Source organism: Misgurnus anguillicaudatus, chromosome 17, assembly GCF_027580225.2.
Source record: "Misgurnus anguillicaudatus chromosome 17, ASM2758022v2, whole genome shotgun sequence".
Taxonomy (NCBI): Eukaryota; Metazoa; Chordata; class Actinopteri; order Cypriniformes; family Cobitidae; genus Misgurnus; species Misgurnus anguillicaudatus.
In genome coordinates this window covers 40405277-40421314 of record NC_073353.2, presented here as the reverse complement: position 1 = coordinate 40421314, position 16038 = coordinate 40405277, and the positions used below count along the sequence as shown (strand labels likewise).

The following is a 16038-nucleotide window of genomic DNA, read 5'->3' as shown; positions in this document are numbered from 1 at the left end:
TAACCTAGACTGTGAAATAATAACTATTGTTCGCGGAAGCAAATCCACAATGCATTGCTCAGCTCTGTAAAAATACAAAATTGCAAGGAGAAATTATGTGTATTCATTCACGCTGACAATAAAAGTGATGTTTTTCCTGTTGTGTGTGCTATGTGTTTGTATGCTTATTAAAGTAACAAACTAGCTTATTGTTATGTCAAACACAGTTGTGAGTCAAGTCTTGCTTATATAGAGCATTATATACCTCATATGCTACATATAGGCAGCTTGTTATATTTTAGTAGGCATTGATAGAGCACACTAGGATTTGGAACAGAGCCACATTTTCTGAAGCTCACTTTGTTCTTTCTTGTCTGGTCCAGTTTATCATTTGTGTCTGCCGTTCTTTCTTTCCCCCTCCTAAACTGCACGCCTCCTCAACGCTCATCACATACATATTGTTCGAACATAATGAGGGCTGCAAGGTGTGGTGGGACTCAATCAAATCAAAACGTTGCACCGCAACAAAAGAGAAAGCTCGACTGGATTGGTAACAGGCGATCAGAGTCTGAAGCGGTACGGTAATTATTACCTTGGAGTGCAGCGAGCAGTCGTTTGTTAGGAAGGCTGAATGGAGCCGCGTCGACTGCCGATGGGCAGAAATCCTCCGAAGGCTTTGAGGCTCTTCTGGAAATGGCCTGCAAACTCATCTGGGAACGCTCAGGGCCAGATCGATGCATCAACCCAAGGCCCCAGCACACCAATCTGAGATGCAATGCTGGGACTGTGGGTTCCACAGTAGACATCATGTGTCTAAACTCCAGGTCCTCAGCCAGGTCCCTATGGATCGTCAAAAGAGCGTTGGGACGTTGCCGGGGAAGAGGTGTGGAGTGGTTTTGTCATGGTGTGATATATGACAGGATGTCAAACTGTTAGAAAGATATATCGAGATATGCCCTTCATTTCTGAAATCCAATCTAGTTGCAGATTTAAAAAAGATTTATTGACCACAAAGTTACATAAGCATATTTCAAAGTTTTTGATTGCAAGACATTGCATGAATAGATGATTACACATAGAATTAACAATAACATATCTGAAATAATATCTCCGTTCAAGCATTTAAACATTTAATGGTATGTTACTGAACAAATGCATAATTAACATAATAAAAAATAAAGATTTGAAGAGCTCATGCAAAACCCTCTAAGTGCACCTGACAGCATTTTTGATCAGACTCTTAGTGGATTTTGCCAACAAACCAGGATTTCTAGGCCAGGATTAAGTGGATTTGCCAAAGTTTTTGATGAACAATATCACAATTTCATTTTTGACCGAGGTGGCTTTTAGAGGCTTTTGCATCTGAGCTCCATATTTATTTATGTAGTCTCCAAATAGAATTGTCTCCAGGGCATTGCCCTATGCGGTTGATAAGGTGTTCAGAAGGATTTTTTTTGTTTCAGTGAAAAAAGTTTCATTTTTTCTAGCTGAGAAGTCCAGCAATATCCATAAAATGTATACCTTGTAATGCACTGTAAGTCGTTTTGGATAAAAAGCTATTTTTATCAGCAGGTTTACTTCACAGTAAGTAAGTATGCATTGCAATGTGCTGTGACAAGACAGTCAGTCCCGCTCTCTTCTGTGTTTAGGCAAATCTGCCGACCCTGCAGCCCTCCTTTGAATTTGGCTCTTGGATAACGCGCATGCGCAGTCTGCGGCACGCCGTGCTTCTCCAGAGCAGCTGTTCGGGTTTTTGAAATTCCAACATGGCAGAGGCAGTGGTCAGTCTTCCCCACACTAACTTGGAATGCTTTCAAATGACCAGCATCCGCACGTAACCCGCACACGCGTTCATCGGCGAGTCCGTCGGATCGATGCCGCGTTAACCTGACAGCTTATCCTGTCATAACAGCAGGTAAGAGTTAAACCTGGCGATTTCCAACCACGTAAGAATTTAAAAAGCAGCGGCGATGGACTACGGGAGAACAGCGTCGCTTCGGTCGCAGTGCCCTGTCCGCGCGTCAGCCGGACGCGTATAAGCGAGTGTTCCGTATCCAAACCCGTGCGTTGGTTATTTTGATGCGAGGTGTTTGGGGGCATTTAGCGGGATGGTATATATTTTCAGCCGGGTGAAGTTTGACATGGGTCAGTAATAGTTGAATATGATTAATTATGGCAACGTTAGGATTGAAAGTGAACACGGGGCGGGGTTTGAGTTTTTACAAAGTAACTTTCCAGTGCGTGCGCCGCATTATACGTGCATCATTCCCGGAAAGTTTTTGCATGCCATTAGTGCATGCACATCAATGCGCATTTGCCAAACGGGACTTCATAACGAGAAATTATGTAGAAATGCCGTCTCCGTGTCATTTTAAAAAGGCGACCAATGTCTCTGAGCCCAGTAAACCCAGTAAGACTGGAAGGAAAAACTGACATAGGCTCTCTGTCTGGTCATGTGTTTTCCCCTTCCCCTCTCTCTCTAACTCTCCCTCCGTCTCTCTCTCTCTCATTCTCATCCACTCTCTCTCCTCTCTCACTCTCCTCCACACACACTCTCTCCCTCACATGTTGTCCGAGAGCTTTTGTTGCTTTTGCTTCTTAATGATATGCATGTAGGTTAAATGAGTACCTGACGGACAGGCCTGCTTTTCACAGCAGTGTAATCCGATAGCGGAGAGGGGAAAGACAGGAATTCACATTCGCCTTCTCATCCACGGTTTTCGCCTTTGAAAAAGATGATCACTAGCTCCAGTGTACATGGTACGTTCATTTATTCAGTCATTTTTTTGGAGTGCGTGTGTGTGCATGCATTGTGTTTTTTAGTGATGCATACTTTAACCTGTTAGAATGCAGTATTTCACTCAGCAGGGTTGCATTAAAACGCTTGAATGTGTACATGTATACATACAGGTTGTTTTAATTAAGGCGTTAAATATAATAGCCTAGTTGTGAATATATATGCATTAATTGCAGTCATGTCAGCTGTTGCATAAGATGCGTTTATGTTAGAAGTTGGCAGAATATTAAACTTAAGATAATAACTAAACCTTGTGTACGAGAAGTTTAAATAAAATGTGCAAGCTTAATTTTCGTTACATGTAGAATCAAAGCTTATGATGTTGTGTGTTATATGCATCTCTTTTAAATTTTGGGGATGTAAATTATGCAATTTATGCATAGATCCCAGGAATTGTTTTTTTTTTTGTTTGTTTGTTAATTTGTTTTTATATAATATATTTATAGAAACAAAATGACAATTCAAGCAGTTTGAAACACAGTTTATAAATTGTCTCCCACCGACATGAACCCACAAGATTTAAAATATCTTTTTCCTCCTACACTGTAAAATGTTTTTTTTTTACATAGACTACTTTCAAAATACTTTTTGTTATGTAACCTAAAATGTGCTTTATTGTAAACTAAGTTGTTTTGGTTAAATCAGTTTTATTATATAGGCTATGTCTAAATTAACCTGAATACTTTTAGCTTACATGAACAAAATTAAGGGTCAGATCAGGTTAAATTAAGGTATCAGCTGCCCGTTTACTTTTTACCGTGGTAAACACCAAAGCTGGCATAAAAAAGTTACCAGAGCAAATTACTGTTTGGGACTGCATGCATTTTTCATCCCAAATTTAGGACTTTATTCATCAGTTTGAGATGACACATTCATTGAAGATTATTTGCATGCATTTTTTAAATGTGTCCTACATCATGCACATTTGCAATTGCTCTCAAACCTCTTACTACTTCTAGATCTTCATTTCTTTATGTTTTTAATAGCACCGACCGAGCCACAGTTCTGCCGACATTGTCAGGCTCGAAGGCTTGAGGTCAGAAACTATTGATTTGTTGACAGTTACACCCCTGTCATCGCAAACTCATAGTTTTCAGTTTTTCAAGACAATTGAATTTTGATTTATTTTAAAGGAAATACAGTTTGACATTTGCTTCTCACCATCACCCAACCGAACAGAAACTACATCTACACATTTCTGGGTTGTGATGATAATAGTTATTATCCGTATACCTCTTCCATTTGCATTTTTTATATTTAAAAAAACATTTTAAATGGCCTAGCTAAGACTGAAGTGTGTTTTCCAAACCACTTCAGCTCAAATCAATAGAAAAGTGAACGTTTTCATTATCACAGAGTGTTTTTTCTGTTTTAGGAGTGGATATTGAAAGTGATGTGTTTTTTATATTATATGGTGGTAAGGTCTAATAAGCCATTAGATGTGTAATCTGTAAACACTTTTCAATAGCACAGCGGATATCAGTGACCTAATTTAGACATCATCTGACAGCTCAGCTCCGCAGATGTTTCAAGTTTCAGATGGCGATGCCATCAACAAATATTATGTAAAGCTTTTATTGATATTATTATAACCGAGAGCAGTGGATTTGTAAAAACGCACGGTCCTGATTTAACCTCAAGCTGAGCTTTATAAGCATGTTAAGCGACATGACAGCTTCACACCCTCCTGATTGTACGGCACGTCAGTCCGCACGAGTGTGTGCGTGCAGCTTTGTGCACGAGTCCGCGGGGTTGACACAAAATCTCATGTTGAGTTTTGTGGTTTGTGTGATGACAGATGCTGACCCCTCCCCTTTTCAGCACCCTCTTTGCTTGATGGATCTGATGTATCTGGTGTTGACATTCTAGCACAGAGCTACAGGCGCTTTACTGTATACACAAACCTACAGAAGACAAACGTGCAACTGATGCGGCAATTAGCAGACGCATGCACGCAATTATGTCCACACTGACGGTTTGGCAATATTGTGACAAGATGTGAAAGTATAGTGATAGTTTTCTGTTCATTAATCCATTGTGTTTTCTAAATGTAATAGCATTTTTATTTAGCTGTCTGTATAATTCACTTAATTGGCTTTAGCATGTTTTTTTTTTTGCAAATTATTTAAAAATGAAGGGTGCTTGACATGCATGTAGTTTTTTGCAGTGAGCGAGATGTGTTTTTTGAAATGTGCTGACCTTATATTAATTGGGAGGCTATTGAATATTTGTACTTTTAAAGCTCATTTGTCACCACAAGACTTTTAAAAGATAATCTAGTGAAGCCAAACATCTATAAAATAAAAATGTATTAGATTTATTAGAATAAAAATGTTGGGAATAGTACGCCTACCAATGTTAACTATTCTTAATCAAGTTATTTTTCATATTTTTATTAAAACGAGGGTTTGGAACAATAAATCAATAAATAAATCAAATAAATCAATTTTAAATTAAATAAATAAGCATGTAAAATAAGTGAATATAGAGTTAATATGAGTGAATGAATCAAGTTAAACAAACAGATGTCACATTCAAGTCAAAGATCAAAACAACAAGTACACCTTCACTTTCTTCAAAAGACTCATTTGTATTGATCTGTATGACTTTGTTTGGCATGTGTGAGTTTTTCAAGCAAATGCGTCAGGTTGGGATTTGTTCAGGAGGAGTATTACTCACAGATGTGGGTTTTGTAGTTTTGGGCTATGATTTGTATTGCTGTGACTGTAGATTTAAGTCTTAATGATCTTGTGTGATGTGTTGTGTTACTATAAATGGTAGAAAAAGTGAAAAGTTTAGGAGTTTATTTGCTGCTTACTTTCTTCAGTAAGTCAGGTGCAGGTGGGTGGGATGATCAAAATCTTTTATAACAGTATGAGTAAGTGGTTTAAATATAAAATAACTGTAGGTGATGCCTGTCCTGAATTAATTGCTTTTTAAGTCATTTATTCACATGAAACCAAAAGACAACAACATGAAATAATCACTGATAATAACATTTATATGGCAAGGTAAAATCTGTACTGATGTTTCAGTAACGCCAGTGTGTAGATAAAAGACGATCTGTTTGGTGTGTTATGCGTGTAAGTAGCTCGGGTCTCCTGGGATTGTTTGTATAAATGGGAATGACAGGTTTTATCTCAATCTAATGGTGACAATTAAAGGAACCTTCAGAGTAACTCGGCTCGCAGGCGGATGAGTACCTTGGGGGATCTCGGGGGCCGTTTCAAATTGATGAAACACTCATCTGTACAGACGGATACATTTGTCAGTCCGTGTAACAAATCTTATTCGGTACCCCCTGTCTACATTTCAGAGACGAAAGCTCGACTGAAATCAGTAGTAACGGCTTGTCATCTTTAAGCAGATATGTTAAGCGTTGTCTTGTGTGCGTTTTATCCGAACGTAGAGGAGAACCCCAGGGGAGACGGACAAATTTCATTTCTAAACATCTCTCTCTCTCTCTCTCTCCGCAGCTGGTTGTGTTATCTTGGTACGATTCTGTTCGCGCTGACAATTCTTTCACAGATCTGAGTTTGAGTGCATTTGGAAGTGCTTGCAGCTGTCTGTTGCTATACTGAGAGATGTGTTTGCTCTACTGCAAAGATGAAGGACCATGAATCCTTGACACCCCACAACCCCCCCAATCTCTCCACCAGCTCATTTAGACTCTGTCTGTCTGTCTCTTCAGCCTTTTTCTTTCCTTGTCTCTCTCTCCCTGTCTCTCTCTCTCTCTCTCTCTTTGAGTGACAGCATATAGGATGTAGGTTTTTTGAAATGCACCTGTGTACATTATCCTTGCTGTAGGCCCGGATCGCTCTTGCCGTGCCTGCAGGAGTGTGGAAAATATCTGTGCATTGATACGGTAGACTAATCAATCAATACGGCCACAAATAATCATTATTGAAAAGTGCTTGCCTTTTTAAGTTAATAGTATTTCATTAATAAAAGATACAGGTCATGGATTTGTAATGATCATATGGATTTTAGAAATGTGTGAGTTAATATGCAAACGTCTCGTCTGCGTTTCACTGGGTCTCTCTAGTCGCATTCAATTCAGCAAAAACTCCCATTTATCACAAGATAAAGGATTATGTTAGAAAATTTATATGGATGCAAAATTGTGTACTATTACCTCCCCAAAACACCTCATACATGGGACTCCCACGTATAAGGGGGCTTTCCTTGCCTTTATGCTTGGATAACACTCCTGCGACTCTGTCGGCTAGTGTGGTGGCTGTGATATTTGTAAACTTTTGGATTTGGTTTTAGTTGCATAACATCGTTTAATGGATCACCGTCATGTATCGACATTTAGAAAGTATGTAAAAAGTTTTGTGTAAATATGGAAACCATGCTTTTATGGTTTGCTGTATTACATGCACCACAGTTTTGGACCTGTCAGATTTCACGATGTAAAAGATTAATTGTAAACCTAAAAGAGGTGATGTGCTTCTCAATGAGGAGAAATGAAAAACATCGCTACATTTATTGATTTTTTTGAATACTTAATTTGATTCTGCGTGTATTGATTTTAAGCCGATAATCATTTGTAAGACACAGAAAAGTGTTCGTATCTGTTATCTTTCATCAGTGTCATGCTTTTACAGTTCATATAAATGTGTGTTTTTAGCATTTGTCAGCTTTTATTGAGTCTAATCTGTACTTAGGCAGTCATGTGATTTGATCTCAAAAGCAGCGCGGTCCGGTGTAACCGTGATTGACAGTCAACAGGGAAATACGAGCGTTCGTGGTCGACTTCATTATGATGATATGCTGGCGGACAACACACAGACTGTCACCATAATGACTACAAACAAAACAAAATCACAATACGTTGCCAAGCACCATTGCTTTGTTTTAAATGGTTTCACTCTTGAATGAATGAATGAATGAATGGATGGATTAATGAATGAAAACGGCACATATTTTGAAAGTTTTGGTTTGTTTGGGATCACAGGAATGTTTTATGTAGTTCAGGTAAGAGCTGAATTTGATTTAAACTTAATATTTTTTTATCTAAATATATATTTTTGCATTAAAAATGTTAACAAAGTACACTGTAAAGAAATTACAGTATTACTGGGTATTACTGGCAACTAGCTGCCAGTAAGTTACTGTAGATTTTACATTTATGTTATTTTCTGACAACAGTTTGTTTAAAGTTAAATAAACATGAAACATTTTCAGTCTTTATCTTCTACAGTAAGTTACTGCATAATTACAGCTATTTTTTACAGTGTTTGTTTAATATTAAAAAAGCAATACTGTTCAAATCCGGTAAATGACTGCTATGTTGTAGTAAAACGGTAAGCTGTGCAAACACTTCTTTTGTATGTTGTTTGTTTGTTTGTTTGTTTGTGTAGAGCGGTGAGGAGAGAGCAAAAGCTCTTTCATGTGTCTCATACACGGCTGAAGTTAATGCAGCGCTGCACTTCAAACAAATGATGTAAATGATTAGAACGGAAAATAAGCAAAGCTCTCGTCCCTTCTTTTCTACCATTTCAAACAATGAGTCGAAGCTTTTGTTTTCTCTCTCCCCTGTCACTAAAGCTGTCTGGCCGCATATAAAGCGAAGTGGCAGCGCGTTGCCCGCTGGGCATTGGTTGCGAACACTCAATCCCCTGGTGGGAAAAACCAGTTTTAGCAGTGGATCCGTTAATCTCGGCAGCGCGCAGATTCCCACACTTGCTTGAGTAATTATCATAGCCCCAGTGGCAAGGAGAGAGATGTCGCCTTAAATCACTGATGTCTTCATTACTCTGTTTACATTTTAATTAGACTTACTAAACTTTTTGATTTTCTAATGGGCTTTGCAGAACGAGACGTCTTCCCTTCTTTAGTTGCTGAACTTTGAACGTAGAAGACAATCTGTGACTGAATATTTAATAGATGGCAGTAATTAAATGTTTTTAAAATGATGACGTGCAGAAGAGAGCAAGGTATTGTGAGTTGCATAATGTTTTGATTGCTGGTTGTGGATTTGGGCTTTTGGTAACCCTAGTCTTTTCTCAAAGTCCTTGGTGCTCTGTTGATGTATTTTATTTGTGGCGAGGGTCTGAATTTGAATAAATGTTAAATACAAAGCTACAGATCACCTAGTTGTATGAGCCTTGGAAAAGCAGGGTCGTGCAAGAATTATCTGCACGTTCTTTTTGAGAAATATGGCTATTATCATTGAGCAACCTTGAAATAAATGAGAGGAGCAATTTGAGTCTTGTTTGAAGATGTTCTGTTGTGCACGCTGAGGGATTTCTAAGACTGCTGAAGTGTCTGAAAATGCACAAAGATAAGAAAAATTAAAGAAATGCATGTGATAAACGGCAGTGAAGCCTACTTGTCGAGTAGTAAAAATGTTTTTCATCTTTTTTTAAGTCATGCAACAAGTTTGCTGTTGACTCCTTACTGCACGTCAAGGCTCAGAGCCACAATGCATCCAAGATCTACTTTTTCATTTTCAACCTAAATCGTATATATATATATATATATTATCCTTGAATTGTAAAAATTTAAAGGGTTTTAATTGATGAAGTTGAAAAGCTTTTCTCTCTGCCTGGGTTCGCAGGCACCGCTTTCTTTTATTTCTTGGAGGGCTCAAATCTTTTCTTTAATTCATTTATTTGATGTTTCGTGACATTTAAATTCATGCGAATTACCCTGAGCTGGGGAAAACGTGGCACAGTCATTTGAAGCCCAGCTTGAAGAGGGAATTATATCATCTAATGAGAACATAAAATCGTAATTAACGTCTTGAAATTAGCCTCTGAGAAAAAGTGTCCATTGATATGCATGACAGAAAATATTCATGGAGCAATATTTTGTCTGTTTCTTTTATCCCCTCGTCTTCTCGGCGCGGTGCGAGAAAAAGGAGGAAAAAAATCCTTCAGGAATGATGAATTGAGTCATCACGTTTGCCAGCTAATTGTCTCAAATTGATATTTTGATGTACTACTAAAGATCACATAAAAGCAGTCAGATCTTAATTAGGCTGATGATCGCAGGGAGACGTGAGCGATCGCTCCGACGCAGCGCTAACTTCCCCGCGCTCTGTTCGTTCCTGCCGGAGCACGGCTGGTTTGACAGGTTGGCGGTGTGCCAGGGATTGATAGGAGAAACCTTGAGCGAGGTCTGTCGACAGGAGTCGAGGCAGATGGGACGGTGCTGCGGAGGTTTAAATGCATCAGGCCTGCAGGAAGGACACGCTGCTTTAAAAGCTTTGGTTCATGGCTATGAGATTACTTATTTCACAAAATAGTTATTTTTGCTGAAAATTCAGTGATTTGATAAAGCCATAATGCCTTTTAAATAAAAGCTATTACGGAAAAGTCATGAATTTCACATGTGAAATGTATGTTTTGGGGACATTTTTTGTAAGGGTGGTAATACAACAATAAGCATTTATTTGTTTACATTAGCTAACATGAACTAACAATGAACAATACTTCCTAAGCATTTATTAATCTTAGTTCAGCATTTAACCTCCTAAGACCTGGTGTGTCCACATACATGGACATCACATTTTTGTTGTTTGCACTATAATACTTAATTGTGTGTATCTGGAACCTGTTGTACACAAACGTGGACAATTACACTGCATCATGTTTAAAGAAAAATATTTGGTTATTTTATTTATTGGTTCTTCCTAACCCCAAAATAGCTGGAAGAAATCTGAAAAAAAGACAAACCTAAGCTGGGTCTTAGGAGGTTAAAAACAAAACTTGTATCTGTGAACATTACAGTAGTTAACGCACAATGAACTAACATTAACAATTGTATAGATATTCACTAACATTAAAGGTGCAGTGTGTAATTTTTAGAAAGCTCTCTTGACACAAATGCAATATAATATACAAAACTACATTATCATGGCTGTATAAAGACCTTTTTATAATAAATTGTTAAGTTTTCATTACCATAGAATGAGATGTTTTTTATTTACATGCACGAGGGTCCCTTACGTGGAAGTCACCATTTTGTGCCATCACGTTTCTACAGAAGCCCTTAAAGCGTAACTAAACCCCTGATCAGAGTCTGACTCCGCCCACTGGCAATATTTGAAAAATGCAAGAAAAGTGGGCAGATCCCAACGGAGATAGAGGGGATGAGCTAAGCTCGTACCAAGTGTGTGGTGAGATCGTAACAAGGGCGTGGTGAGCTTGAACCTGCTTGCGTCACGAGTCATTTTTTGGACCCAACATCCAATAGGAAAATTCAACTGTAGTAGCCACCGTTCAACCTGAAGCACTCAGATGTTTTTACACCATATATTGCAGTATTGACACACTTTATATCAAAATGTCAAAAAACTTACTAAAATCAATGAACAGCACTAATAAAGCATCATTCTTACAGATCAGTAACCTAAAAAAGTTGGTTTAGGGTTTAGTTACTCTTTAAAGATGCAGTGTGTAAAATGTAGTGGCATCTAGTGGTGAGGTTGCAAATTGCAACCAACAGCTCAGTCCATTGCTCACCCCTTGCTTTTGAAACGCATAGAGAAGCTACGGTAGCCGACACAGGACAAACATGTCATTATTGGAGACAACTTAATAAACAAGTTTGTCCGTTAAGGGCTTCTGTAGAAACATGGCGGCACAAAATGGCGACTTCCATGTAAGGGGACCCTCTGTGTATGTAGATAAAAACGTCTCATTCTAAGGTAATAAAAACATAACGGTTCATTATGAAAGGTCTTTATACACCACTGATAATTTAGTTTTGTATATCATTTTGCATTTCTGTCAAGAGATTCTTCAAAAAATTACACACTGCACCTTTAACGGACAAACATTTTTGTCTCCAACGATGACGTTTTTCCGCTGGTGGCTACTTTAGCTTCTCTATGCATTTCAAAAGCGAGGGATGAGCAGTGGGCTGAGCCGTTGGTTGCAATTCGCAATCTCACCACCAGATGCTGCAAAAATGTACACACTGCACCTTTAACAAAAATCAAGAATTTACTAAAAAACATTTGCTAATGTTAACAAATTAACACTTTGGTAAAGTTTTACTGAAATTCTCAGTCAAAATAATCCAGGTTTGCATTTATATCCTTAATAATCATGCAGTATTGACTTTCTGTGGATGCTCACTTTAGATGAAATACTTTTCTTATTGCATTCTCATGAACATACTCCATAAGTTGTTTGGGGTAAGTTAGGCAAAGTACTTTGCAAATGAAACAGGCCGAACGTAATGAGCTGTTTGCTTCTCGACGTTTCAAATGAGCTGGACATCTGGACATTTTGGAGTTGGTTTCAGGTAGTAAACCCCAGCAGAATGCAGGGCCGGTGGTTTGCAGTCGGGGTGCGCCTGTGCTAATGATGGGTGCTAATGTAATTAGCTCATCCCAGCAGTCTGCAGTACTGCGCTTTTCAGCTGTCGCCTTCACCGGCTCAACGCTGACCCCGACTCACCCCAGCCTTTAACGGCCTACCTCTCTCTCACAGGCATTACCCCGCATTTAGTGCCCTGAAGGGCTGACAGCCTCACCATTTGTTGAGTTTCGGCTCCAAAACCTATGTGGGTTTCCTATTAAAGTCAATGTAAAATCACAGCGTACCCTGATGCACATTGCTTGTCTTATTGTGCATGTTTTTTTAATGCATATATGATTTTTTAATAGCTCAACTTTTAACTGACATCAACTTGGATTCATTCTGGTCAAGTATTTTCTTTTTTTCACAATACAGTTCAAGAAATGACTTTATCTTAGATTGGATATATTGTATATTAGTCTGCTGTCTAAATACCTGCAGTCAGCACCAGCCAATGAAAAACCACATCAGTCATATACGCTAATTTTAATTGTCCACTGCATTAAACCGCAAAATATGGTACATCTATTGAAATTCACATAAATTATTCAAGCAAATCTGCATAAAAGGACATCACTTTGTCTGCTGGTTGAACGGAGCACATGATCTGCCCTTCATTTATGCCCTTCAACTGAGATAATTATAAAATAGATGTAAATTTTATGAATTTAATTGTGGAAATGATATTGTATGCAAATATTAAGATGCAACCGATTAGCCGCGCAGCTTTAAAGTTGGCACTTTCAACGTTTGAAGATCAAATCTGTTGTATTGTAAGCAGGACAAGTGCTAAATTTTGTTGTTTTAATTGTATGTTTAGTGGTGTAATTGCTGCCGAACAAAAGATTTTCCTCTTTTGTGCTTCAGTTGATTAATATGTGGAACGTTCAGTGTTTGGAGGGCTGGCAGGAGTGGATTATAATGATCATTCCCCTGGGCATGGACTCCGTTTTATTTTTTAGGATGTCTGAACGCCCCCCCCCCCCCTGTCTTTTGCACACCCCCACCCTTCCTTTTTCACCCCGTTCAGCGGGCGTTTAGGATGACCCTGTTTCCTCACTACTAAGTAGAACCAATTTGGTTTCGAATGAGCCTCCAGGTTTCTCTTAATGAGATTCCCATATGAACCATCACGTGTCCGCTGAGAGTTCTGCACATCTTTTCCTTTACGGCATCTGTTTGTGAAAAGCTGACGTTCTTGTCTCGCGCTATTTGAAGACGTACGCTAGAGACCTTCATCCCAAGATGTTCATTGATTCTGTGTGTTTCTTTCATTGAACTCCGATTCGTCTCGTTAAATGGTTTTGGCTACTTGTTATTCACATATTCTTTATGTGGAACTTGTTATGCAAAGATATACTGAAATTTTCTTTTACTTTTATTAATTTAGCAGACACTTTTATATGAAATGACTTAATAATGAGAGAGCATTTAACATTTTGTCAAAAGAGCCAGCAGTAAGCTTAGTCCACAAGTAATAGAGTTGTAGATTGGGTTTTTTATAGTGCTCGGCAAAGATTAATCGCGATTAATCGCATACAAAATTAAGGTTAATTTTTGCATCATATATGTGTGTGTGTGTGTGTGTGTGTGCTATGTGTAATTATTATGTATATTTAAACACACACACACACACACACACACACACACACACACACATACATGTATACAAAATATATATAATATAGAATATATAAAATATAAATAAATATATATATATACACATCACATGTACATTTTTCTTAAATACTTATATGAATGTGTGTGTATATTTATATATACATAATAATTACACACAGAACACTCTTGTATATTATGTTACAAATCACTTTTATTTTGTATGCGATTAATCGCGATAAATGTATACAATATGTAATGTGTAATATGTAAACAAAATTAGTCTAATAAAATTTTTGCTGATGATTTGATTAATGTATTTATGACTTCTCCTACACATCTATATAGTTATGTATGTTGTTTTATTGTTAAACTATTCAAACTTTAAGCGAAAATATTTATATAAGAACAAAAGAGTAACAATTTAGTTTTTTAGTAACATTAATTGAGTTTCTTGTTTAAGTATCAGACCTTAAATTGAAAGATTTCTATTTAAAGGTGCCAAAGAATGCATTGCAATAATCTGTTAAATTGTTTTCTGATGTCTTCTGAATGTTTGTGGCTTTTTTAGTGCAAAAAAAAAAATCAGAAACATTTGTACACGTCTTTTTAAAACCCTAGGATTTGCCTTTTATAATGAAATGGTCTATTATTACCTTATTTGGAAGGGTCATGAATAATAATGTTGAGCTCTGCTCTGATTGGCTGTTTCTCCTTCAGTAGCTCTCTGTGTGTGTAAACAGATCTTATGTTTGAGTCTGTATCAGATTTTTATTAATTGTTTGGAGATTGTTAATGGACGTTTCTGAGTGGTACATTGTAAAAAATAAGCTGTAATGTATGCAGCTGGTTGCCAGTAACTGACTGTAGAAGATAAAGACTGAAAATGTTTCATGTTCATTTAACTTTGATCAAACTGTTGACAGTAAATAACATAAATGTAAAATCTACAGTAAGTTACTGGCAACCAGCTGCCAGTAAGTCTGTAATTTCTACAGATTTTTTTACAGTGTAAGTTTGTGTTTTTTCAGTATGGACCTGCAAAACGTAACTGTAACGTCAATAGTAGAACTTCCGTCTAACTGCTAGCATATAGCATTAACTAGCACAGTGGTTCTCAAACTTTTCAGCATGCGGCCCCCCTTGTGTACGGTGCATTCCTTCGCGGCCCCCCAAAGCAAATTTGTGACAAAAAACTGTTCTAAAACTCAACATTTTAATTAAAAAAAACCCATTAAATTATACAAAAAATAGTACTTTTGGTTAGTAGCCTTATTTTTTAGGTTTAATTATACAGAATTCATGATAAATTAATGTATTACATAAAATGTCATAAAACTGCGGCCCCCCTGGGACCATCTCGCGTCCCCCAGTTTGAAAACCACTGAACTAGCATATAGCGCTAACTCAGCAGTCACAACTTAGTTTTTAGCATTGTAACAACATTGTAATTAATTTATTGTTGGGGCGTACATCTCGACTGTAACGTCACAGTTGGGGTTATGTTGAGATTGGTCTGTTTTCCAGCAGTCGGTCTTTTGTATGCACGAGGTTTACATAAGAATGAGGAAACAATCGTGTTTGAGGCTCATGATATGTCATTACCATGTACAGAGCTCTTATTATTCATATATACCTATAGATAAATACAGTTTTACATTCTATGGCACCTTTAGTCACTTATTTATATGCATCACATGTAGCTTCTGTCCTCAGTAAATATGGTCAAATTTGGTAAAAACCTCAATCTCTCTCTATTGATGCACATATCAAAGACCCAGCAGAGACTTGCATAATATGTCACAGCAAATTAAGCTAATTATTCATTCATACTTTTTTATCATGAATAAAGATGCCTAATAGAAGGGCGCCGGCCCTTTAAGAGTCCGCTCGCAATAGTAAGCCTTGTTTAGGATTTGGCCTATTTGACGATCCCTTTAAATGTCCACATGGAATTGCGTTAATTTAAAAGAGAACGAGCTCATATAGAGTTCAGCAGAATTCTTGGGCTTTATGAGGGCTGACACCTCTTTTCTGTTCATTATCGTGAAATCACCTCAGGGAGGAATGTTGACTTTTCACCGTCCAGAATAGCTGCTAATGTGCAGTGTAACACTCTCGCCTGCGCCAACATTTACAGCCGTGGCCACTAGAGATGGCTACGAGGACCTTATATATTGTAGTACTTGCATATATGTCTATATATTTTCTGGAAATATTTCATGATCAAAACAAAAATTTAGTAAGAAACTGTCAAATACTCCAGTAGTCAAAACCCTGCCGGAGCGCAAGTTTAGCTGTAAGCACCAGAAGGATGATTTGTTAAAA

The 16038-nt window shown here is 37.7% G+C and overlaps 1 protein-coding gene across 3 annotated transcripts in view; it reads left to right on the top strand.

Moving 5' to 3' along the window:
• The first annotated feature begins 1755 nt into the window (after positions 1-1755).
• Positions 1756-16038, top strand: part of fign (fidgetin) — a 69307-nt gene continuing 55024 nt past the window's right edge. The window contains exons 1-2 of one of the 3 annotated variants that reach the window (XM_055215736.2): positions 1757-1894; positions 2635-2739. In XM_055215736.2, coding sequence (XP_055071711.2) covers positions 2715-2739 — 25 coding nt within the window. In that variant the 5' untranslated portion in view covers positions 1757-1894; positions 2635-2714. The other 2 variants (XM_055215737.2, XM_055215735.2) reach the window with 2 other exon arrangements.